The 27,467-nt window shown below is 43.2% G+C and overlaps 3 protein-coding genes across 4 annotated transcripts in view; 1 reads left to right on the top strand and 2 right to left on the bottom strand.

Moving 5' to 3' along the window:
* The window catches only part of LOC135121239 (RNA binding protein fox-1 homolog 3), a 67,254-nt gene extending 59,499 nt beyond the window's left edge, over positions 1 to 7,755 (bottom strand). The window contains exon 1 of one of the 2 annotated variants that reach the window (XM_064045553.1): positions 7,626 to 7,755. Coding sequence is in view for 1 of the 2 variants with exons in the window: in XM_064045566.1 (XP_063901636.1) it covers positions 4,199 to 4,201 (3 nt within the window). In the remaining variant the exon portion in view is untranslated. Of the gene's footprint in view, positions 1 to 4,198; positions 4,289 to 7,625 lie in introns of those variants that run through there. The other variant, XM_064045566.1, reaches the window with a different exon arrangement.
* A 75-nt stretch (positions 7,756 to 7,830) lies between these two features.
* On the top strand, positions 7,831 to 8,514 carry LOC135121328 (uncharacterized). The gene is made up of 3 exons (XM_064045650.1): positions 7,831 to 8,026; positions 8,080 to 8,211; positions 8,265 to 8,514. Exons 1-3 carry the CDS (start codon positions 7,925 to 7,927, stop codon positions 8,343 to 8,345), a joined length of 315 nt encoding a protein of 104 aa, XP_063901720.1. The 5' UTR covers positions 7,831 to 7,924; the 3' UTR covers positions 8,346 to 8,514.
* On the bottom strand, positions 8,297 to 12,038 carry LOC135121187 (hyccin). Its single transcript, XM_064045498.1, has 6 exons — positions 11,659 to 12,038; positions 11,447 to 11,611; positions 11,101 to 11,396; positions 10,832 to 11,049; positions 10,636 to 10,776; positions 8,297 to 10,550 (listed from the first exon to the last, which is right to left on the bottom strand). Exons 1-6 carry the CDS (start codon positions 11,812 to 11,814, stop codon positions 10,282 to 10,284), a joined length of 1,245 nt encoding a protein of 414 aa, XP_063901568.1. The 5' UTR covers positions 11,815 to 12,038; the 3' UTR covers positions 8,297 to 10,281.
* Between the last annotated feature and the right edge of the window lie 15,429 nt (positions 12,039 to 27,467).

The following is a 27,467-nucleotide window of genomic DNA, read 5'->3' as shown; positions in this document are numbered from 1 at the left end:
TCGCCGGACATCAGAGACTATTAGCAAATTCAGGAGCGGAACTTTCCGTTCTCAAAAGACACGGAGGATGGAAGAGTTCATCCGTGGCAAAAAAATATATACAAGATTCCTTGAAAGGAAAGAGAAAAGTGGCTAAAATGATCCAGGGAGGGGAAAGTTTTGTGCAAGTATTAAAGAGATTATTAGTACAAGTGCTAGCTCGAGTTCCACTCTCCACGATGGTATACCGAGAGTTGAAATAATTGGGAATACATATTGCACAATTAATGTTATTTTTAATGTTTAGCTTTTTTTTAATTATCAAATTTATTAATTTTGTCTTTTTTTAGTAATAAATATGTAGTTTTGATTATTGATTTTTTTCATTTGAGTCCGGTAATAGTAATTTACTTCATACTGTGTCAAATTTGAGGTTTTACTGGATTCGAACGAGTCCGGTAAAATCAAAAACAAGGGCAAGTCCGGTAAAATTGAGCCAAAAAGGACAAGTCCTATAAAGTGTTACTATGTGTTTCCACATTTGATACTGATTTGCATGAAATAAAATCCATAACGACATACCTCCGGTTACTCTTTTCACAGTACTCGTTTCGAAATTCAAGACTCGGCTCCCCCTACGGTCGCCTCGTCCTTAAACATCTCACTCGTACTGTAAAATGTGAGTTATCGGACTTATAACGCCATAGTAATTAACGTTTATTTTTAACGTGAATTTCGAAACGAGTACTGTGAAAAGAGTTACTGGACGTATGTCGTTATGGATTTTATTTCATACTGTGAACATATTATTTTATTCGATAAAATAATTACTATTTTGAGAAAAAGTTCAAATCGAGTCACTTTTTCTAACATCGTTAGCAACCGCTGTTTGGCAAATGTTTTAATAATAATATAATATTCCCCATATATTCCCCTATTAATGTTTAAACACTTAGTTAACACTTTACAAGATCTGTCCTTTTTGGCTCAATTTTACTGGACTTGTCCGTTTTTACTTCCCGAGCGTTTGTAATCGAGTTCGTCGGCCGACTCTCTACTTTTACGTTTTCTCGACCTTTTATGACCCCTACAGGACGTCTGTCCGACTGTCCGTTTGTCTGCGGTCACGGATATAATCTCCGAAAGTACTAGGCCGATTGTTGTCAAATTTTTTATTTAAATTAAGAATATCATACAGATGGTAAAACGCTAACAAAAATTTCTATAATCATTCCCACCACTACTGCGAGTACGTCACTTCAAAATTGTACATAGCAAATGGGTTTTAAATTGTATAAAATAACATAATCCTAAACATGTAATTTACGACTCCGAATAGAGTTTTTACCTGAAACGTCCAGATTTTTGGAAAAAAAAATCAAAATTATAAAACAACATTTTGCAATTTAATTGTGAATCTGCTAAACCGAATGGTTTGAAATCTTGCAGATGTTTTAAGGTTATAAAGAGCATAATAAATTTTTAGTCAAAATATATTTGCTTATTCCCTCCAAAAAATTGATGACGTCAGCTCAAAACTTTGCCGAAGAAATCCTATCTAAAATGTACAAAATATGATGAGTCTGTACTTGTAATTTATCATTCCATTCATATTTTTTGGATTTGCATATACAGGGTAACTTAAAAAACAATTATCATTATATTTCAGGAGCGAGGGAAGTTCTGTCGAACCAATTTTCGACCAATTTCTTTTATCGGACTCGTTCAAATACAGTAAAACGTCAAATTTGACACAGTATGAAATAAAGGTTTTTACCGGACATGATACCGTAAAGTGTCATTTTCGGGACTCAAATCATTAATTTAAACATGGGTGTTACGATGCAGTATGAAATAAAAAACATTAACAAGTCTTCAATTATTTAAGGTTCAAGTTATATTAATTCAAAACGCAAGACAATTTTTAAGTTTTTACTTTAACCATTAAAATCGTAGAAGAATAAGTTGTTTACGTAAAGTGTCTTTCCTTCCCTGGTTGTAATTCTGTGGTAAAAATCAAATTTAACGGTAAGTTGCATACAATGTAATAATTAAGATTATAACAATTTTTGAGTACCCTGCTCTGTTATTAGTGCCTAGTGGTAACAAATTTGTTGTTAATTATTTTTCAACTTTTTACATACACTGCAAGACTAATAGCCACACAATACTGTGTTTTCAGAATTTCAGGAAATCTATGTGGATCATTTTTAAGCCACAAATAAACAAACATATCACAGTATATAGGTATACATACATATTTTTCAAGCGAGATTTAACTACTAACAAAACGGCATCAAGTTTTTGTACTGAATGAACAGATGAATTCTTATTAGCCCGTTACCTTGCTCGAGATAACCTAAAAACGTGTGCACAATTTAAATCAATTGGTTTTATAATCCCCAAGTTAGATTGTAAAATAATAGGAAGACGTTTTCCGCATTGGAATCTTGTCAGTTATGAAAAAGATTGTATCGTTTCGCCCACTTTCGTAAGGGACATCTCAGGAATTAAGGGAGAAAAATGAAAAGTTCGCGGGAGAAGAAAATGATACTGGTAATGGTAGTATCTACCTCTCTTCTAATGCGGAAAACAAAGTACGAAGAATTTATAGAGAATGGCGAACCACCAGCGATTAATAGGGATTTGAGGATGAGTCGAAGTATTCCGAATGGTGAGGACACCCGGTTTTCAAATAGAAAAAAGCGGAAACTATTGGTCTCTATTAATGTTACTGAAATGTTTATGAATTTTCTATTGAAATAACGTGAAATTTTTGCAGATATTTTGTAGTTATCGCACAGGATTTGATAACCTCTCTCATCTTGACTCTACTACAGTTGATGAAGAGAACGAACCAGATGGAATGCAAAATGCAAAGTTGGTGTTTGATAAATCTCTTTTTCATGAAACGACCACATGAACAAGGAATACGATCAATTACCATTTAGGGGTATTTCAAATTGGTCATATTTCCGCTAACGCAAGTCACTTCACCGATGTAAGTACACCCTCGTTACGTAAAGAATTAATTTTCCCCTGCAATTTGCAACGTTGAGGTTGCGTCACATCTAGTGGGTGACCGAAGTGTTTGCAATATTTCGCTTTGTTATCGGGGAAAATAACGATCGCCCAGCAGGTTTTAGTGGGTGTTGTTGTTAATTTATTCAAATATTATGGTGAAAATGAAGAAAGATTATCGGGAAAGCTAAGGTGTTGTTATGCCCTCCTTGTTTTAAAGGCAATTTTGAACTTGAAAATTCAGGATAACAATTGACGCAAACCAGTGTCGCAAAGTGGCGAGTTGCGTTAGCGCAAGTGGCGAACTTGAAATTGGCCCCTTAGACAATAACTCCGCGAGTTTGTCAGTCGGAGAAGGTACATCACAGGCTACTAAAAAGTGATTTAAAAATGGTCCTGTATTGTTTTTTCAGAATTTTCACCACACGATCTGTTACTTTATGAATACATGGAAAAAGCAGTAGTACACGGAATTTGCTTATCGGGATTCGGGATGAAATTCAGCATGAAAATTGTGGTCTGCGTGTAGTTTTTCGATAAACGGACGGCCTAGACAACCATTCGATAAACGTTTGACTAACACACTAAGGAAAAGAAAAAATATAATATTTTCGAGTTCTATCGTGAACTTGATATTGGCGTACTCGACTGTTGAGATTCCAGAAGACTGGAAGTATATTCTTGCTATGGGTCCAAATGATAAACGTATCGTTTACATAGCAAAGTTATGGGTTTCAAATATGTTGAGTCCACGCAATTTGTTCAAAGGAGTTGTTAAAAACACATTTGGTTTTTACAATCAAATCTATAAGCAAGTGCCGGATAAACCCACGCCATGAACAAAGGAATACATGGATTCCCGTATCAAACAACTAGAGATATAATTGATTTAAAAAAAAATTGAAGAGAATTAAATAGAATATTTTGAAAACTATTCCAAACAATAGGATCTGAGGTTCTGAGTTGTTTATGGGGTCGTCAAATCTTGTACCTCGCATTAATAGTACAGATTACCTACTTCTGTAAACAGTATCTGCATACAAAACATATACGTATAGCAGTATTCTACACCATAATTTAACTTCATCCACATATTGTTAATTATTTATAACACTGGCGTTTAAACGAGTATATTCTAAAATCTGAACTGACAACAATCACTAACAAGCAACAAATTCTTAACCTAATATATAGGTACCATAAAGCAACTCCTGATACAACCATGTCCTGATAAACGACAACACAATTCAAATGTCAAATTTGCACCTTTGACTAATTGTAAACATAGGTCACGATATGATTTTTAAAATGAAGAAGATACATTTGATGAAGCACTTTAGCTAATAATAATACAACTAACTGTTTTCGTGGTGTTACACTATCAGCTGCATTTCCGGGTCACGTATGTAGTGTTTCTCGTGTTCAACATTGTCAACAATAAAGTTTCTTTACATTTATTTCAGATTACCTGGCCGTTCGTTTTGCTTCGCTAAAATTTCATTTAATTCAGTAGACGAAAAAAAGTACATACTTAGTATTTTTGTTGAATTTCCCTGCGCAAAAAGATTTTCGATCTGATTCTCTTCATTTCGTCAATGCGTAAGACAATCTCTTGAGTTTATGGTCATTTCAAAAAATGACATTTTTGTGTCATTTCCGCAGTAATGGTGGTTGTATTTTTTTTAATGACATCACTGTCAAGGAATTAATAACATAGAATGCAATTAACTAAGCGCACCTACTTCATGCTAGTTTGTTTTTCTGTCGATCTCTCCTATATATGGGTTGCCCGTTTCATTTACTACTAAGAAATGACAATAACCTCTCAATAGATTATAAAAATTATTTCTAAACCTGTATGAAACTCATTGATAATATCGTTTTCTATATGTTTTTTTTTAATAACTCGACTGTTCTCGTCCCTTTAGCATTTATAAGAGGAAGTAGCGTGGTTATCAGCACATCATTTTTGGTGATGTAAAAATTTTTTCAATACTGATACATTTGTGTAGTAAATATACAATATGAATTGTCGCATTATAGTTACAAAAATCATGATAACGAATACCCCCATTTTTTTGTGTTCGCCCCTTCACCCTTCACCTCTGCTTAAAAGTTAAAATATACGTCAACTAATCTCCAATTATCCGTCTACTGCGATGTGACCTCCAGCGGGGTCGCTCCGATTAAAGGAATAAATATTTTTGGTTACAGAATTATAGCGATTTTTTTCGCTATAGAAAAATAGTTTTTGTATAAAATTATAATATTTTCTTAATTTTTAGAAATTAAATTACAAGTAGGTATATACATAAGACAAGGTGTGGTGAGTTTTAGTTCTAAATAGAAAAGAACCCAGTGTGAACAACAGTACATATTAACATATTAAAAAACAATTATGGGGAAGTTAACTTCTTAAATATATATATGTAAATAAAAAACACATTAAATCTTAACTCAGATCAGGTTTAGTTGTTGGAAATGTTTTTCAAGATCCTGTGGAGTTTCTGAAAAGTACACCGTGTGAGATTGTAAAATATGTAGACCAATTTGAATAACATAGAACAAATCAAAACAACTTTAAGAAATCCTCAAAAAACGCAGTTTCTTTAAAATAAAAAAATAACTCCAAAATTATAACATACTTCAACAAAAACTCGGCACGTATAAGCAGAGACAGTCTGCATGAATTATTTTCAGATCTACCAAAAAAACGATAAAAAAAGTTCAATTAAAAACTAATATAACTCAACATGAACCTCGAAAACTATGAAAGACTGAATTATACTGTACTACAACAAACACGTAGGGCACGACACTCTCCCAAAGAACTAAGAGCCTTCAGACAATAGCAAACAAATAGAATATTTATCCAAGATTTCCAAATAAAAGCTGGTGGAAATAGTAGTCAATTCTAATTCATTAAGAATCAACTAAAATCATCAATCAAAAATCGATGAATACCGAACAAGACAAAATTAGAGAAAAAGAATTCAATATATATATATATATATGACAGTCAGCAAGACTTGAGCACTATACAGAATTACCATGGTTATACATGAGAACGTATCGTAATTAATATAATAAATATTATCGCTGGGCAATTTTCTTTGTAAGAAGAATCTCTGGAGTGTAGGCTTACAGGTATACATTTAGAAATATCTCAGAAGGCAGAAGATCCTAGCGACAGTTCGATGTCACAATGAAGGTGACTATAATTAAGGGACTAATAAGTGAGAAATTATTTTTTGTTACAAGTTTGGTTGATTTCCGCCTAATCCATTCCACAATGCATCGGTACCGTTAACGATTTTTGCTTTCACTTCAAAATTGGGAACGCTTATCGTATCTTTAGCGCTCTTATCTATCTATTTAACATCTTCCATTACACTGTGATACTACCGCAAGTGTACATTATTCTATCCACTATCATAATTATAAATTAAGTACTTGTTAAATAAAATTTTGGGCACTCAATAGGACATGTTTGATATATAAACGTATTTTCATATTCCTACTTACAGTGTAATATCCACTACATTAATTGAAAAAAATACCGCATTTGTTTATCATAATAAAGCTCCATAAGACCAAATAAGCATCATATACTATGCTCATTTCGGATCATGGCTTAACGAACAATAGCCAGTGTTTTGTGTCATAAATTTCAAATTTCCGAAAATGTGAAAAATGGGTTTTCTTCAGCAATAGAACAACCTTTTGCACGCAGAAACTATGTTAAATTATTTCAAGATTTTGATATCGCAGAAACAAAATGGACATACTTTGTTACAAATTATTCTTAGTTTCCTATAAAATAATAATAATAAATTTATGACATGAAAAAAGAAATGTTTAGTATTATATTATGTAAACATTTTCTAGTATCTCGATCAAAGTATTTTTTCTGCTTATGCCCAAAAATCCCAAAAAACATGAAATTATAAATCATACCCATATGCAAGAATTTAAAGGTTCCCAATCAGCATTAATTTCTACTCTCAGAAGTTCTAAATATTTCGGATATCTTCCTGTGGATTCATTATCAAACATTTTAGCTTAATCAAAGTCACAACATAAAATTCACAAAACGGCCATAGAAAACAAAAACGAAAAGATAGTACCCCTAACCCCCCCTAACCAATAAGACCAATTAATTCTCCCATCAAGTAGGCGTCCGTCAAAGCAAACAATTAAAGTTTGTTTACATCATTGTCGCTGTCATTATACCATTACTACTCGTTGTTGAAAACGACAAACAACTAGAAAAAGTGTTAAATATCTAACAATACTTATAAAAACGCGGGATTACATTTACGAACACGCAAGTAAACATCATTGGTCCAACAATGCTCTTGTTGAGACGGCGGCATCCAATGCTACAGGTGCGCCCGGAGGAAAGAACTTGGAAAGCGACCATAACCGGTTTGATGGGTTGATCGATGGAAAAACGCCAGATCCTTGTAATCTACCCCAAAAAAGGTTTTTTTCGAAACAATGCTTCCGTACATTTTCGGTACTGTTCAAAGCAGACAAATGCCCAGTTTGACAGAAGGTAACCAACCGTCACACAACAATCAGCATGCTTTGTTCTAAAACAATTGAACTACTCTATGACTTACCTCGAGGAGTAATCGTCGATTTGACAGATAGGGATTAATGGGATTTAATGCGATTCAAATCACTATTTTGACAATCGCATCACTCGAATCAGCAAGTGGTTGCCGCGATACACGACACAAATAATTGATCGAGAGCGATGGAGAATTTATTGTTAGAGAGAAATGAAGACGACAGGTATTACGACAGTTTAGAGAGAGATGGATGTAAAAATAGAGTGCGCGCGCAGATTTACCCTTTCAAAACAAAATATTGATTTATTTACAACTAGTCATGATCATATAAAAAAAATCAACTGAAGATGATCCTTGCCCTCATTATAGTGATTTTAATAAGTCTGAGTTGTGAACAAAAAATTACTTACACTTTTCCAGAATTCCCATATAAAGAATCAAATAAAAATGTTACTTTTTCATTTATTGTGTTTTTCAATGTTTTTTTATTTTCTGGTTGCAGGAGGTAATGTTCAGGGAAGTGGAAACTGCTTGCGAAAGAGGGTGTGTGGGAAAAAGTGGAGTTTCGAAAATTTTATGTGTACGACAATGTGTTTCACCATCTTGCTATCGTGACTTATACCAGGCCGATCAAGTAAATACCAATACAGCATTTTTTTCCAACTCCTAACAATTTTTATCATTTAGTTAGAGGAAGGAGAGGTTGATGTAAGACTGAATTCCTTTAAAGGCTGTTTTATTCAACGATACAACAGATCTCGCCCATGACCTAACATTGATATATTATAACAATACAACATTTACAGTTAAAATTCAAGTTATATTCAAAAGCTTCTAACTAAAAGGCATGTTAAAAAGTGAGAAAAATAACACCTGTGTTAAAATTATTTAATGTTGTATTTCTTATTACTCAATAAAGTTACAAAAATTCAAATAACGTTTATGTTTAGTAAGACTTCCCCTTTAAATTACAAGAGAGTCAGTAATTAACTAAGCATTTTAATCAGAAGCCCTGATATCCATAAGATTACAAATTTTCATTTTAAATAGCAAATATGTAAATCCTTATTAAAGAAAACTGAATAAGTAACATACTTAATGTATTTAGAATATTAAGTTGCTGCTTACTTTTTGAATTATCAAATCTTATAGTTGGACACAACTAGTAAGTATTTTTTTTTGTATTCGCTAGTATTACTGTACCACTGTACTACTGACACAAAGAAAATACGTTCCATCAAAAACGGTTTGGATTCTTTAGGAACTGAGTATGATTAGTATTTAAAAAAATTTGGCACTGTAGGTATATTAAATGAGAAAGACACTTCAACTTACATCCTGAAGATTTATAACGGATTATTTATAGTATGAAATAAAACATGGCCTTATCATTCAGCAACGTACACTCTGAACAAGCCTACAATATATGGTTTCATTTGAAGTAACATTAATTAGATGTTAGAACTGTTGTGTAGTTAACTCAAAATTACAAAAAAAAACTTCTGAACATTCATACCAGTTTTAATATAAACAATCGATTTTTACAAATCAAATGTTTCCTTGTTATTAACTGTTAATAATTATTTTATTTGATGCACATTTAAAAAATACTGAAACCATACCCAGTTGATACACACTTGAAATTACAAATAAAATATCAGACTCATTTTATTGTAATTTTTACTTAAATTAACATTTGTTGAATTTCCGTGTAACATATGTTTTTAGTGACGCGCTTGTGTACTAATTGACAGGTAACTGCAAATTCTCTATTTAAATCTGTAATTACTAAATTTGTCAATTTTCAAAGTATGTAAGGAAAGAACTAATTGTTTCACCATCTTTAAAATATATAAATAAAACTATTACTGCTTAGTTCCACAACCGACGGTTTTATTCTAATGTTACTATTAAAATAATTGGTCTGACAATGTTCTTATGCAACTACATTCCATTAAATTTCACAGTCGCTAACCAAACTGCGTCAATTAATTATAGCAATTGTGCTTGGTTGATCTTTGATAAATAAATGTATTCTAACGTAGTCATATTGTAAATGTAAAATTCGAATTTTAATGAAATCTACACCCACATGTCAGTAACATGATAAAACCTAGGAGTAAAACACTTTTGTATGTGAAACCATAACAATTAAAAATACTTGGAAACCTGAATTTACGTGACTAACATTACTTGCAATTTTTTAATGCTGCAGATCTGGTTTAATATTAAATTAATATAAACATTAAACAAAAACACTTCAATACAAAATATAATTAACCAGTCCCATCAATTACTTTTTCTTAAAACTTGATGACTTAATAGTAATAATAACAGTAACAGTACAACAACAAACCCATTATTCGATTAATATTAATTAATAACGTAATGGTAAAACAACGGGGTAGCTTTCACCTTACCCAAATTCCCATAAAAGTGTTGAAAGTAATTTGCAATTGCTCACTAAAATGCTAATGTCATAATTTGTCATTGTGCATCCAAAATATTTCTAAAATGCAGAACTCTCCAGTCATAACTTATTGCAGGCCCAAATACCTGATTACTAATTACTAATTTAAAAAATATATTTGGATGATTAGTAGAGCCTAGTGCTACACAACACCTATGTTAACTTCATTGTATACCTTGTTAGAAAAAATAAATCATTTAAAATATTCTAAATCGGCCATAGTATTTTTCCCATTTAAACAGCACTGACATGTACAGCATGATTAAAGTCTGTTGGAGGTGACTCAACTGGTGGTTCTCCCGCAATATTTTGCAACTCAACTTGTTGATCTTGTCCTTGAGGATTCTTTGTTTTATGTTTTTTCCCCAAACCTGGCAGTTTTGGTAAGTGCTTTAATGCACTAACAGAACCTCTTGACTTGCTTTTATCAGCCTCTTCTTGTTCCTCTGTTATAGAATCTAAAGGTACTTCTGTTTGATGCTCATCCTGGATTGGTATATCATCTGCACACATAACCAGTAATGCAAATTCCAGCATATCACACTCAAGTCATAAAGTTGAAATAAAGCAAGTCATCTTGATACCTACCAGGCAATTTCTTTGTTCTAAATGAGGCATTTGTTATCATAGATTTTGAAATACTACGACTCTGAGATGGCCTGGGGGTCACAGACACTGAAGGGGAATGTTGAATAAGATTCTTTACTGCATTTGCAGCTAATAGTACTTCTAGAAGTTATAACATGGTCAAATTTAATATAGTAAATTGAAATAACACACAAACCTGCGTACGTTTCATAATTTGCACGTTGAATAATATCATGAAGAGCTTGGACAGCCCCAGCAGCACCTTTTTCAGCGGCATGATATACTGTATGGAGAAACTCTAAAAGTAATGGACTAGATACTGGGATGCGAGGGACAACACCTTGATTAAAACTACAGTCACTATTTATCGAACTTCTTGCACTACCACTGGAAGAAAATCCTTGTGAAACTAATCTGAAATGTTCTGTTATTACTTCTGTAATCAAATATTAACAATTCATTTACCTAGATATTCCCCTACAAGTATGTTCTATACCCTGGGTAATAACACTAGCTAACTGTTGATTATATAAGAACACAAGTGCGGTGATAACACGTTGACGATTCTGAGCATTTAAACATTCAACTTGTGGCAGAGGTCCCCAACTAACTAATTTACTGTTACATTCTTCCCACCTTCTCAGAGAATTTTCTGCTATAAATGCTGGTTCCAAATTGCTTGAATCATGGTATATTGATGACTGAGCTATACTTGGAACTCTAAATGATATTGTCCGTGGCTGACCTTTTGAATCTATCACCTAAAAACAGTTGTTTATGATAAATGTATACACAAACGTTACCATCATGCCTCCAGATTATATAAACTAACTAAAAGGGCCTGGATAGATGTGTATGACTTATCTGTTAAATGCAAAAACACTAATGTTGGTATGTATTGAAGTGCAAATCTCTTTAACTGTTCTTCACCAGATCTATAAAAATCTAATAGTTGTTGGCAAATTCCATCAATTAGCTGAAATTAATATTTAAATGTAAAGTTAACATCAAAGACTGACATACATTTTGTCCTTTATATCTGTAAGGCTCTGTCAAGATATCGTAAAGTGCTACCATTACTTCATGATTATGTTCTTGTTCTGATGAATATGTGTGTATTTCACTTTCAGTCAAAGACTCGAATTCTTCCATCCAATCCAAAATGAGAATATCTGCCATTATTGTCTCCTGTGTAAAATATTACGATAAAATTAAATTTTCGTAACTTGGAGGTTATATATTTTTAATTGTATCTGAATAAACTTCAACATTAAATATACTGTTTACATATAAATCTATTAATAAGTATGTAATTGCTTATTTAAGTAGATCTTATTACTATTTGGCCCGATAAATTGAAAAAAATTAATGTTTAAAATCGTACAGCTAAAAACAAATCAGTAACTGTCAAACAATTCGGCGAAATTTGGAATCATTTTGGATTACTTTGTTGGTGACCCTGACCTCTGAAATCTAATTGCCAACTTAAAAAATGTATACATTGGCGGTTCTTCATGAAAGTTGCAATCATGTACGTAGTATATAACTGTGGTATATAAACGAAATAGTGAAATAAATCATACCATTGTTCGAAACATCTTCCTCTGGACAGTTAATGACACAAATATCACTACACTTTTGGTGTTCACAAAACAAGCTGAATAGGAAAGTACGTTTAGTATTGTAGTATTGATGAGACACATCATCAAAGTTCCATAAATAGACAAGTAAAAGATTCATAGCAGCTTCATTCGATGAGTTAAATCACCATTGAATGGGTTTTAATATGTACTTTTATTTATTGAGTTTCAGTACTACATTTTTTTTAAACAAAAATATGTGCAGTTCTCGTACAGCATATTTTTACAGTATTGTGAACATTCTTGTCAGTGCTAATTTAGTGACACGATTTACGAGCAAAGTTTACATTTTGTATATTTATATACTGCTTTAGTTCCTCTTTTTATTATCGAGTTATTTTGTCTTAAGTCTTGGAATAATAATATTACATGCAATTAAAAGTTTCTTTAAAATCTGCTCATTCTGCTTACCCATCTGCTCAAAAATACTGTGATTATATAGACAAATCAGACAACCCACAATACTATATCAACCCACTTTACAATACCAAAAATGATTAGAAAACGAATATAAGAGTTGTAAGCTTTTTTAAATTAATTTAACCCGTTTAGCAAACATCAACAAGACTTTTTAAGGAGAAAAACAACAAAGACGGCCATTTTTGACTTTATGCAAACTTTAATTGATGTTTTAGAAGAGAAAAAATATACTGTAGGCTGCTTTCTGGATCTATCAAAGGTGTTTGACTCTCTTGATAAAAATATACTTTTAAACAAACTAGAAATGGATTGCATTCTACTTTGAAAATCGGCAACAATTTGTTAAATTTGAGAAAGACGATGTAAGTTATTTATTAAATCCAGTACCACCACCAACACGATGGAGAAACAAGTAAGTACTTGGACAGCAATGGTAACGATAACTGCGGTTTCAAATATAATTTTTTACGTATTTACGTAATGAAAAAGCTAACAAAAAGTCATTATACACTATAAAAAAATACTGTTGCGAAATAAGCCAATCTGCCGCCCCTGTACGACACCTGTAGGTTTTCTAGTACGTACGGCGATGAACGGGGTGGACGATGGTGACACATCATCGATGACAGTGGCGTTCGAATAGACAAAAGGCTGAAAACGGAAATCGCGATGGACATTCCCGGGCACTCCAGAAGAATAATCGCTTTCCATGTAGAGGAATGTGTAGAAACTTATAAAGTGCAACCTGTTGACTGTGGTAGACTTATTCATTTATCAGTTATTATTAAAATAATATTGATTTTTACATAAAAATCAATATTATTTTCTAAATTATAACAAAAGCCATGAACACGACACGAGATGAATTAACTTTAATTATCCCAAATATAGATTACAACTCTAAGAAAAGAACTGCTGTTATACAGCCTTAAAATCTCATGATCATTTATTATAAAACAAAACTAACAAGAGATTATGAAAATTAAGTATCTATCTATATTCACTGAATGAAAACTTTTAAATGTAAAGCGAAATAATGTGAATGAATAACTTGACTCAGATTTTTCATGCATGTGGAGCTCTTCTTTGTATTACGTGACGTTTTCGCCTACAGATGTACTCACTATTGTTACGGGACCGGCTTCTGGACGTGGTGGAACCCACCCCACGACGACGGGCTCCGTCTTGAGAAAGACGTGCGCTCGAGAGGTTGCGAAATTAGGAGCGGGAAAAAAGGTGTTGAAAGAAAACGCAGAACTAGCGTAACGAGTCACGGGGGCCCCTGGAGTGGATTCCTTGGGTCGCCGGCCGGCCGCACCAGCGCCGGAGTGGTCTTCCTCCAGGTCCCCGAGGTGGTTGGATGGCTTCTTCTTCCTCTAGTCCTCGCTGCCGACTGCCACGATTTTTTTTTTTTTTTTTTTTTTGGTGGAGGGGAAATGTCTACGCAGACCACCGTAATGGTTCTTGGCCTCTTCTGCGGCCTACGGTGGTACTGGGGGAATGGTTACCGCCCTAAAACCCCTCCTTCTTCTGCTCGGGTACCAGGACATTGTCCCTTACACCCACAACGCGCATCCCGGTAGACACAGCGGGGGCTGCGCTACCGAGCTCGGTTGAGCTATTGATTGCCTAGGGGTTGGCCCCCATCGTCGGCTCTTCCTCGCGGTCCTGCGGCCGGTGGAGAGATCTGAAACAGAAAAATGCGCTATGCGCTGGCGTTAGATGTGCAACACCTTGGAGGCGATGCGGTCGGGAAGTTGGGAAGGCCGGGAAAGGCCGGTCGGTGGAGACGGCAGGTGGTGTTACTTGCCGATTCGGTCTTCAAGCAGCGCCCTACGGGGCCGCTTGCGACTGGGGGGGGCTTCCTCGTCGAACTCGTAGTCGACGGCTTCTCGCACCAGGGGGTTGGGGTGCTCTTCAGCTTTCCTGAAGGCTCGGAGGGCGACTTCGTGCAGGAACTCCTTCAGCGGCGGGAGGTTGGCCTCTCGGAGCAGTTGGGCGTTTCTGACGAACCATGGGGCTTTGAAAACCTGTCGGAGAATTTTCGTCTGGATGACTTCCAGACGGTGGAACTGGGTTTTGGAGGGTTCATAGCTCCAGGCCACTGAAGCATAGGACATGGTGGGGCGGATGATGGCGCGATACAGCAACAACTTGTTCCTGATCGACACCTTACTGCGCCTTCCGATCAGCGCAGACAACGAACCCTTTATCTTGTTCGTATTGGCCACGATGTAGTCAATATGAGGGATAAAGGACAGCCGTTTGTCGACGATGACACCTAGGTATTTTGCTTGGCTCCGCCAAGGGATGACCCGGTTAAACATCGTGACGTTTCCTTCAGGCCCAGTACGTCTTTTCGAGATAAGAAGCGCAGTGCTCTTTTCTGGATTGACTGTAATGAGCCATCGTTTGCACCACTCCTCCAGCGCATCCACGGCCTCCTGTAAGTAGGAGGTTACGAGGTGCGGCATTTTGGAGCGCGTAAGGATAGCCGTGTCGTCCGCGTAGATCGCAAGGCTAGTTCGGGGGAGTTTGGGTATGTCCGCGGTGAAAACCGCGTACAGGAGCGGGGAAAGCGCCGAGCCCTGGGGGACTCCTGCGCTAATTGGATGCTCCGCAGATAAAGCGTGCCCAATGCGTGCTTTAAACGTGCGGGAATCCAGGAAAGATTGGATGAGCTGCACCATCGCCAACGGCACGCCTGCTTGGTGAAGCTTGTAAACAAGTCCATCATGCCAGACGGTGTCGAAAGCCTTCGCAACGTCGAGGAACACCGCGCCAGTCAATTGTTTCCATTCAATTGATTTTGCGGCGAATTCGACTACTCGGAGGAGTTGTTCGGAGGTTGAGTGTTGGGGGCGAAAACCGAACTGTTCATCGGGGACTACGCCTCGTTCGTTGACGAACTCAGCTAGCCGTTTCCGAATCACACGTTCAGCGATCTTCCCCACGGACGAGAGGAGACTGATGGGTCGATGATTTTCCGGGAAAATGTGATTTTTCCCCGGTTTCGGGATGAAAATGACGTGGGCTTCTTTCCACCTAGCTGGAAAAATACGGAATTTAAACATTGCATTAATGATACCTGCTAGTGCGACGATGGCTTCGTCGGAGAGGTTCTTCAATGCTTTGTTCGGGATGCCATCTGGGCCTGGGGCTTTCCTGGGTTTGAGGAGTCGGATGATTTCGCGGATTTCGTCGGGATGGACTTCGCGGATCTGGTCGTCTTCGTCGGGTTCTGCCATTCGAATTTCTTCGACGGTTTCCTCGACGAGGTCCAGGTGCTCGTCATCTGCATCAGGGTCGATGTTCGTCTGGCATTGGTTCTCCAGACTGTGAGCGAAGGCGGCGGCTTTGTCCTCTTCTGTGAAGACGATGCCGTTGTTCGCGCTGTGGATCGGTGGAAGTGGCCGCTTGTCGCTTCTCAGCGCTTTGGCCATTTTCCAGGTCGATCCGTCCACGGTGTTCAGGGATTCTAGTCGTTGTTCCCACTGCTCGTTCCTAAGATTGAGCAGTGCTCGCCGGACTTCCCATTGGAGGCGGATGCTGTTATCACCAAAGAGTACACAGTAAAATAGTGTTACCGGATCAAAACATCAGAGCGCTGCAACCAATGAGAATCCTGGAATCGTGCCGAACTGGTGGGCGGAGCTGACGCAAGTCCATAAAAGTGGCGCGGTTCGGGAGACTCGTGAGTTTCGATCTCCGCATCGAAGAAGAAGGATGCCTTCTAGTAGCCGCAGTCTCCGCAGCAACTCCACCACCGTCAAGGCCCCGCCGACGAAGCCACCCGCCACGTCAGGCCGCGCCGCAGCCCGCTCCCCAGCAGCAGCAGCCACAGCAGCCATCACCGCAGCCGTAGCTCCACCAGCCGCCCCCCCGGCAGCCCCAACATCAGCAGCAGCCCCCACGTCATCAACTCAAACCACGATGCCGATAACGACAACACCAGGTGGGTCAAATCCAAATTATATTCATGCCCTCCTCCACAACCAACCCAAACCCACCGCCCAGACCACCTCTCCGACACAGTCGATGACCTCGGTCTCAACGGGTTCAGGTCGATCATCCCCGGCCGAATCTGTAACAACCCTCCGCTCCACCACACCCAACCCAGACCTCTTCAAATACACAATTCAGAACATCCCCCAACCCGTCGCAACCCAAAAGCAGTTCTATGCTATTTTAACCAGCCACCTCCTCCTCAGAGACATCGAAACTCTGAAGGTCAACCACAACCGCTCTTGTCTCCTAATCACCCACTCCGAGCTAGCAGCAAATTTCGAAGCCCGCCTCCGTGTAGCCTGTGTCGACGCCAGGATCACACTCAAACCAATTAATCGGCCCCAAAAAATTCTATCCCCTGCTAAAAAAGCTCCCCTTTTCTCCATTGTCATCAAAGACATCGACCTCGACATCGAAGAGCGCGACATTCTCCTCAGTGCCCCACACCTCAAAATCCACAAAATGTGGCGCATCGTCTCAAGGAAAACAAACAAGCCCACCCCACTCATCCGACTCATCTCCGACGATGTTGCCACCATCGACGGTCTCTTAACCGACGGCATCGCCCTCTTTGGCCGCCTCCATAGGTGCGAGCCCTCCAACCCACCACCACCAACCCCCGTCCAATGCACAAAATGCTTCACTTTAGGGCACCAAGCCTCCGAGTGCGCCCAAAAGCCCATCTGCCCCCGATGCTCCGACACACATGCCCCCAACAAATGCCCCAAACAAGAACCCGAATGCCCCTTCTGTAAAGGCCCCCACCCTGCGTGGTCCCGAAAATGCCCAGAATTTCTGAAACTGACAGTGACAGATGAAACACAGACACTCCCCACGGTAATCATTGACCCACCATCAGAATTCGCCGATCCTGTCGACATCACCGACGAAACCCCCGAGGAAATCAACCTATCCCAAATCCACGCGAAGGCCCTCATCGCCTTCACAACCAAAACCCTTTTCGACTTATTCCCCCTTATCCGCCCCAAAACCCAGCAAGCCATCCAGGACGCGTCCCGCATGATCTTCAACCTTACGACCCGAATTAACCACTCGGGTCGTCTCCTCCACTTCACATTTGACGGCTAATGATAAACACACCAGACATGCATGTAACTCCTATCCCGCCGCACGCTGGGGCCCCCTCCCAGCGTGTGGCATCCACTCCTCCTCCCCCACTGACCCAAAACCCGCCCCATATTAATATATGCACTATTAACATCAATAGTGCAACCCACAAAATCCATGCTCTGAAAAACCTCATCGAGACAGATAACATCCACATTCTCGCTGTCACCGAAACCAAAACCAAACGTCAATTAAAAATTCCACATTTTGTCACCTACCACAAACCCTCAGTCATGGACAATGCCCGCGGTACAGCCTTGATCATCTCAAACAAATTCCCATCCACCGAGCATGACCTACCACCAAACCTCGCCAATCTCGAAGCCATTGCCGCAAACGTTTTAATTGCCGATATTTCGTTCACCATAATCTGCCACTACAATCCGCCCAAGCACACTATCTCCACTCTTCTTGTGCAATACGCCTCGCAGATCCCCAATGCCATTTTAATCGGCGATCTCAACTGTAGACACATGGACTTTGGCGACACCGCCACGAACCCCAACGGTAGAAAATTGGCCAACCACCTTCTCAACTACCCGATCTGCCGCCTCGAAAACAGGCTACCCACCCTAATCAACCACCACGGCGAATCAATTCCGGACCACATCATTATTTCAGAAAGCCTAACACCCAAATTCAACCCGAAATGTCACATCGGAACAACGGTCACTTCAGACCACTTACCCCTAACAGCCCAACTCTTAATACCGGCCCCACCACCACCCCCATCCTATATAACAATACACGACAATAAACACGCCGACTGGGCAAAATACCAACGACACATCACCGAAAATTTGCCAGAAATCAACATAACCCGCGACTCAAACGAAATTGATAACCAAATAACACTAATCACAAACACCATTTTAGCCGCGAAAGAAATTGCCATACCACTCAAACGCGTTCCGATAAACAAAAGACCACTGCCTCCGCGCATCCTAAACCTAATAAAACAAAAACGACAAGTATACAGAGAAATCACGCGAACACGTAACCCCCAGTTAAAACCCATATTCAACAGACTAAACGCCCAAATAAGACGCGACATCAATCAATATCGGGAAGAACAGTGGTCGAACACCTGCGCAAAATTAGACTACCGCGACGGAAAAAAATTCTGGGATAAATTTAAAATACTCACCGGACAAAAAACACAAAACACAACACACTTAATCCAAAACGGCACTTTCCTCTCCACCCCCGAAGAAAAGAGCAATGCCTTCGCTCAAACACTCCAAGAAATCCACGAAATTCCCCTCGACCCAAACTTCAATCACGAGTTCTTCAACTCAGTCTCCGAAGAAGTGCAAGAGTTCCGGGAACAACCCTTCCACCCCCTAGCCCTTCTCAACATGCATGTCCCCGACAACGACAACGACCTGACGAACGAAATCTCCCTCCATGAAGTTGAATCCCACATCAAATACCTAAAAAACTCCAAAGCCCCAGGGCCAGACCAAATCAAGGCGACACTTCTAAAAAATCTTCCGCCACCAGCAACCCAAGCCCTGACCACCATATACAACAACTGTCTGAACGCCTCATATTTTCCAACTTCATGGAAGCAAGCCTCCACAATCATGATCCCCAAACAAGGCAAAAACCCCCATAACCCACTCTCTTATCGCCCCATATCTCTACTAAATATCACAGGAAAAATCTTCGAAAAGATTCTCACTAACCGACTAAAAGACTTCCTGGAAACAAATAATATCATCCCTCAACAACAATTCGGATTCCGCTCGCAACGATCCACAATGAACCCCATTCTAGAGCTTCACACCGATTCCACTCGATTCGCCAATCTCAAAGAGTGCACGGTCGCCGTCTTCCTGGACATAGAACGTGCATTCGACCGGGTTTGGCACGACGGACTTATCCACAAACTCATCAAACTCCGAGTAAATCCCCAGTTCATAACTCTACTAGACTCATTCCTACATAACCGAACCTGCAGAATCAAAATCCAAAACTCACTCTCCCAACCTGTCAACATCCGTGCCGGAGTTCCTCAGGGCTCCGTGCTCTCACCCATTCTATACTCCATATACTGCAGTGACTTTCCCATTACAGATACCCCCAGGACCAAGACGAGGATGTTCGCCGACGACACCGCGTTCTGGACATCCCACCGAGACCCCGAACGAGCCACCTCCACCATCCAGGAAGCACTCCGGCGATACGAGGCGTGGGCCAACAACTGGCGAGTCAAACCCAACCCCATAAAATCCCAATCCATCTGCATGACATATCCTGGTGCAACCTCGAAAAGACACAAATTTACACAATCGCGATTAACACTGCATGCCGAACAAATTCCACAACACAAAACAGTCAGATATTTGGGCATAACCTTTTCCGACAACTGCTCCCTAACCCCCGACCTAGAAACTACCCTCAAAAAAATCCGAAACCGCTCTAACCTCCTATCCCTAATACGCGGCCGTATCCACGGTTGCAATCCCCAAACCCTAAAACACACCTACAACACCTTTATCCGCCCAATTATCGACTACCGGGCCCCAATCTACGCGACCCTCTCCAAAAAATCCCTACACAAAATAACAGCATGCGAAAGAAAAATCCTCCGACGAGCTTTTAGACTCCACCCAAGATTCCCGTCAATGCACGTATACCAGCGTACAAACGCTACTCCCATCCCCGATCGCTTAAAAACCCTCCAGCAAAACTACGTCAAACGCACACTTAACAGCAACAACACCATAGCCATCGGTAACTTACACACCTCCTACAAATACCCAGCCGCTAACAACCGCTTATTACACCGCCTGCCGCGAGTCCCCAAAAACAAATTTAAACACGCACCCACCGCTCTCCTAGAAACCCTGTACCCTGATCTCCCTCAGGCTCTCCAGGAACTAGTTGAGCAAACGCCGATATCGCTGCGAGGACGCTGACGTCCCCGCCCCCGACACAGCCACTTCGCCGCCCCTCTCCCCCAGACCCACCACCGACACCTGGACTTAGACACCGACGACCACCCGACGACGACAACGACGACAACACACCACCGTTCTCTTTCAGCTTCCAGCCCTCCAGGACCAGGATGCAGGATGAACACCCACCCCCAAGGACCAAGGACCCATCATACGCTTAGATTAATTAGATCAATAGGAAATAGTTAGATAACCCTTGACATGTAAATATTTATTTAAGCCCACCACACTGTAAATGAAATATCTTAAGTACTAGTAAGTTAAATTCCAACCCAATAATGTTAAATTAGCCCAGCGCTGAAAAGGCCCTAAGCCTCAGCAGCGCCCCACTGACATGTAAATATCTTAAGGAAACAATGTAACCGTAAATGCTTGAATAAATGATTTAACCGTTAATTTAACCGGAGACTCGTGGCAGTCGGTTCAGGGAAAAGAACAGAGCCAGACGAACAGCACGACGAACTGGAGAACAGGACGACCGGACTGCAGCGAACCGCCTCCAATGGGAAGTCCGGCGAGCACTGCTCAATCTTAGGAACGAGCAGTGGGAACAACGACTAGAATCCCTGAACACCGTGGACGGATCGACCTGGAAAATGGCCAAAGCGCTGAGAAGCGACAAGCGGCCACTTCCACCGATCCACAGCGCGAACAACGGCATCGTCTTCACAGAAGAGGACAAAGCCGCCGCCTTCGCTCACAGTCTGGAGAACCAATGCCAGACGAACATCGACCCTGATGCAGATGACGAGCACCTGGACCTCGTCGAGGAAACCGTCGAAGAAATTCGAATGGCAGAACCCGACGAAGACGACCAGATCCGCGAAGTCCATCCCGACGAAATCCGCGAAATCATCCGACTCCTCAAACCCAGGAAAGCCCCAGGCCCAGATGGCATCCCGAACAAAGCATTGAAGAACCTCTCCGACGAAGCCATCGTCGCACTAGCAGGTATAATTAATGCAATGTTTATATTCCGTCTTTTTCCAGCTAGGTGGAAAGAAGCCCACGTCATTTTCATCCCGAAACCGGGGAAAAATCACATTTTCCCGGAAAATCATCGACCCATCAGTCTCCTCTCGTCCGTGGGGAAGATCGCTGAACGTGTGATTCGGAAACGGCTAGCTGAGTTCGTCAACGAACGAGGCGTAGTCCCCGATGAACAGTTCGGTTTTCGCCCCCAACACTCAACCTCCGAACAACTCCTCCGAGTAGTCGAATTCGCCGCAAAATCAATTGAATGGAAACAATTGACTGGCGCGGTGTTCCTCGACGTTGCGAAGGCTTTCGACACCGTCTGGCATGATGGACTTGTTTACAAGCTTCACCAAGCAGGCGTGCCGTTGGCGATGGTGCAGCTCATCCAATCTTTCCTGGATTCCCGCACGTTTAAAGCACGCATTGGGCACGCTTTATCTGCGGAGCATCCAATTAGCGCAGGAGTCCCCCAGGGCTCGGCGCTTTCCCCGCTCCTGTACGCGGTTTTCACCGCGGACATACCCAAACTCCCCCGAACTAGCCTTGCCATCTACGCAGACGACACGGCTATCCTTACGCGCTCCAAAATGCCGCACCTCGTAACCTCCTACTTACAGGAGGCCGTGGATGCGCTGGAGGAGTGGTGCAAACGATGGCTCATTACAGTCAATCCAGAAAAGAGCACTGCGCTTCTTATCTCGAAAAGACGTACTGGGCCTGAAGGAAACGTCACGATGTTTAACCGGGTCATCCCTTGGCGGAGCCAAGCAAAATACCTAGGTGTCATCGTCGACAAACGGCTGTCCTTTATCCCTCATATTGACTACATCGTGGCCAATACGAACAAGATAAAGGGTTCGTTGTCTGCGCTGATCGGAAGGCGCAGTAAGGTGTCGATCAGGAACAAGTTGTTGCTGTATCGCGCCATCATCCGCCCCACCATGTCCTATGCTTCAGTGGCCTGGAGCTATGAACCCTCCAAAACCCAGTTCCACCGTCTGGAAGTCATCCAGACGAAAATTCTCCGACAGGTTTTCAAAGCCCCATGGTTCGTCAGAAACGCCCAACTGCTCCGAGAGGCCAACCTCCCGCCGCTGAAGGAGTTCCTGCACGAAGTCGCCCTCCGAGCCTTCAGGAAAGCTGAAGAGCACCCCAACCCCCTGGTGCGAGAAGCCGTCGACTACGAGTTCGACGAGGAAGCCCCCCCCAGTCGCAAGCGGCCCCGTAGGGCGCTGCTTGAAGACCGAATCGGCAAGTAACACCACCTGCCGTCTCCACCGACCGGCCTTTCCCGGCCTTCCCAACTTCCCGACCGCATCGCCTCCAAGGTGTTGCACATCTAACGCCAGCGCATAGCGCATTTTTTCTGTTTCAGATCTCTCCACCGGCCGCAGGACCGCGAGGAAGAGCCGACGATGGGGGCCAACCCCTAGGCAATCAATAGCTCAACCGAGCTCGGTAGCGCAGCCCCCGCTGTGTCTACCGGGATGCGCGTTGTGGGTGTAAGGGACAAAGTCCTGGTACCCGAGCAGAAGAAGGAGGGGTTTTAGGGCGGTAACCATTCCCCCAGTACCACCGTAGGCCGCAGAAGAGGCCAAGAACCATTACGGTGGTCTGCGTAGACATTTCCCCTCCACCAAAAAAAAAAAAAAAAAAAAAAAAAAAAAGGTGATAACAGCATACAGTCGTCATCAGCAGTCGTGAGTCGTCAGTTGGAGAGGAAGGTTGTCTGTTCCGGTGGTGAGTTTGCTTTTGCATATTTTTTGCTTTTGTGAATCTGCCGTCGTGCTGTGACCCAACGCTCCAGTGAAGTTCACCGAGTTCGCTGCGTTACTGTGCTTTTCAGCGCGCTATCGCTAGCATCCCTTGTGCAACGTTTCGCAACGTTTTCCATCGGCTACGCTGCTTTTTTCAAAGCGATTAGTGGTCGATGTGGCACAAATAATTTCGCAACCACAACACGTCCCAGGCTCTGTCAGTGCCACCATGGCGCAGGCAGGGGCCCCAAACGACGCCATGCTGTCCAGGATCCTGGCCATCGTGTCCAGGATGGAGGCGGCGTTGAAGAAGCATGCCAGAAGGATCTCGAGGATCGAGAAGAAAATGGAGGAGGTCTACACCCCGGCCGAGACCTCCACCGACGATGACACCTCGGACTCGGACGAGTCCATGGACATCACGTCCGAAGAGGCCCCCCTGGAGTCCCCCTTCGAGGAGGTCCCCACCGCCAGAGCTGGCGCAAAGAGGCCCGCCACCCCCACCCCCCAGCCAGTCTTCACGACTGGCAATATGTTCTCCGCCCTTAGCGGCGAGGAGCAAGCCCCCACGCCTTCCACTTCGGCCAAAAAGCCGAAAATTGCGTCTCCGCCCCCGACCGTGAAGCCCAAGCCACCAGCCAAGCCCGCGGCCACGGAGAAGCCAGCCCCATCTGCTGCTGGCAAGAAGCAGCAGAAAAATGCCAAGCCCCAGACAGCCCCCCATGCTGCCAAGCAGCAAAAGAAGCCCCAGCCCCAGCCCCCGGCAGGCCCAAGCCGGGACACCGCCAGGGCCAAGCCCGCCACCACCGCCGAGACCACCCCGGTCGTCGACGAGACCCCCGCCGAGCCCCGGCCCGAGCCCCAGGAGGAGACCATGGAGACGGAGGTCCCCGTGGTGACACCACGTCCCCCAACCACCCCGAAAAGCAGGATTCCGCCCATAATCCTGCGGGACGGCCAGAGATGGTCAGAAGTTTCGCGTCGGATGACGGATAACTCCATCCGGTATTCGAAGGCGAAATCCACCCCGGAAGGGGTGCGCATTCAGCCGGTCGAGGTGAGCGACTTCAGAAGCCTGGTAAGACTTCTGGACAACATGAAGGTGCAGTATCACACCTTCACGCTCCCGGAGGAGAAAACTCTCCGCGTAGTCATCCGCGGCATCGCCGTAGGAGTTGCCAGCCAGGAGGTGTTGGAAGACCTGGAGTCTCTGGGTCTCCAACCAATTCAGGTCAGTCGGATGAGCCGAAACGACCGCCCGATGCCCCTCGTCCTCGCCGAGATGCCTATGGCCAAGAAGGCCGAAGTTTTCGAGGTGAAGACACTTTGCGGCCTCTCCGTCAAGGTGGAGAAGCCCCATAAGAGGAAGGATGCTGCCCAGTGCCACCGCTGCCAGCGGTTCCACCACTCCCAGCGGAACTGCAGGGCCGAACACCGTTGCGTCAAGTGCGGCGCCGAGCACCAGACCAGCGACTGCGAGAAGCAACGCAGGCAGCCCGCGAAATGCGCGAATTGTAGCGGGCCACACCCGGCCAGCTACAAGGGGTGTCCCAAGTTCCCCAAATCGCAGCAACAGAAGGCTTCCAAGAAGCCTCCCACATCGTCCAAGACGACCGCCCCCAGGACCGCCGCCCCCAAACGCGGTGCCCTCCCCAAGGCCACCCCAAAACCCAAACCCGCTCCCGTTCCCAAGAAGGTCGCCCTCACGGCTCGCCAACAGGCCGACCTGCAGCTCCAGAAGACCCAACTGATGACCGCCATCGCCGCCGCCAAGGACTCGCAGTCCATGGCGGAGAAAATGGCGGCATTCCTTCCCCTCCTTTTTAAAAATTAGATGGGTAGTACGCCACTAATTGTAAATTCATTACAGATCGCCTTCTGGAATGCCAATGGACTCCGGAGCGGGCGTTATGAACTCGAAGAGTTCATGGAAGACCACCAGCTCGATGCCATCCTCGTCAACGAGACGAACCTCCTGTGGGACTCCCGAGATCCCAAGATGCCGGGTTACACCTTGCACCGAACGGAACGACGGGACGGAAACGGGAGAGGAACGGCCATCTACGTAAGAAAAGAGATTAAACACTCTTCTTCTTACGTCCCCGATCTCCGACAACTAGAAGCGACGGCGGTAACCGTTGTGACTGCGAGAGGGCCTCTGCGCCTAATCGCTTGTTACAACAACTCCAACACGCTCCAGGTTGAAGACATCGCTGACCTCGTCGCAGGCGAAGAGGCCACCATCGCAGCTGGCGATTTCAACGCCAAGCATTCGGACTGGCACAGCCGCCAGAACAACGCGAACGGAAGGCGTCTCCTAACCTTCCTCCATAACACCGCGGAAGTAGACGTCATCTCCACCGAGGAACCGACGTTCTACCACCGAGCCCGACCAGATGCACCAGGTGATGTCTTGGACATTGCCCTCGTCAAGAATCTCCGACACGAAGTGGACGTCAACGTCGTCGACGAGCTCCACTCCGACCACCTCCCGGTGATTATGCGCATCGGGAACGAACCCAACGATCCCGCGGCCAACATAATCACGACCACGGACTGGACGAAATTCGCCGAACATATCAAGGGCAACTTTGGTGAGTTTGTAACGAATTTCCAGGACAGCGAGCAAGTCGAAAGAGCAACCCTGGACTACGAAAATCGTATCCGGGCCTCCATCGACGCGACCTCAATTCGACGCCCTGTGCGGCCATTCAAACGGCCCGCGATACCACAGCGTATCGCGAATCTCATCAGGGAAAAGAACAGAGCCAGACGAACAGCACGACGAACTGGAGAACAGGACGACCGGACTGCAGCGAACCGCCTCCAATGGGAAGTCCGGCGAGCACTGCTCAATCTTAGGAACGAGCAGTGGGAACAACGACTAGAATCCCTGAACACCGTGGACGGATCGACCTGGAAAATGGCCAAAGCGCTGAGAAGCGACAAGCGGCCACTTCCACCGATCCACAGCGCGAACAACGGCATCGTCTTCACAGAAGAGGACAAAGCCGCCGCCTTCGCTCACAGTCTGGAGAACCAATGCCAGACGAACATCGACCCTGATGCAGATGACGAGCACCTGGACCTCGTCGAGGAAACCGTCGAAGAAATTCGAATGGCAGAACCCGACGAAGACGACCAGATCCGCGAAGTCCATCCCGACGAAATCCGCGAAATCATCCGACTCCTCAAACCCAGGAAAGCCCCAGGCCCAGATGGCATCCCGAACAAAGCATTGAAGAACCTCTCCGACGAAGCCATCGTCGCACTAGCAGGTATAATTAATGCAATGTTTAAATTCCGTCTTTTTCCAGCTAGGTGGAAAGAAGCCCACGTCATTTTCATCCCGAAACCGGGGAAAAATCACATTTTCCCGGAAAATCATCGACCCATCAGTCTCCTCTCGTCCGTGGGGAAGATCGCTGAACGTGTGATTCGGAAACGGCTAGCTGAGTTCGTCAACGAACGAGGCGTAGTCCCCGATGAACAGTTCGGTTTTCGCCCCCAACACTCAACCTCCGAACAACTCCTCCGAGTAGTCGAATTCGCCGCAAAATCAATTGAATGGAAACAATTGACTGGCGCGGTGTTCCTCGACGTTGCGAAGGCTTTCGACACCGTCTGGCATGATGGACTTGTTTACAAGCTTCACCAAGCAGGCGTGCCGTTGGCGATGGTGCAGCTCATCCAATCTTTCCTGGATTCCCGCACGTTTAAAGCACGCATTGGGCACGCTTTATCTGCGGAGCATCCAATTAGCGCAGGAGTCCCCCAGGGCTCGGCGCTTTCCCCGCTCCTGTACGCGGTTTTCACCGCGGACATACCCAAACTCCCCCGAACTAGCCTTGCGATCTACGCGGACGACACGGCTATCCTTACGCGCTCCAAAATGCCGCACCTCGTAACCTCCTACTTACAGGAGGCCGTGGATGCGC

Source organism: Zophobas morio, unplaced genomic scaffold (genome assembly GCF_036711695.1).
Source record: "Zophobas morio isolate AGI-343-1 ecotype UQ-CSIRO unplaced genomic scaffold, CSIRO_AGI_Zmor_V1 ptg000005l, whole genome shotgun sequence".
NCBI classification, from domain to species: Eukaryota; Metazoa; Arthropoda; class Insecta; order Coleoptera; family Tenebrionidae; genus Zophobas; species Zophobas morio.
The sequence above is the reverse complement of the archived record's forward strand: the minus strand, read 5'-3'. Positions and strand labels throughout refer to the sequence as shown.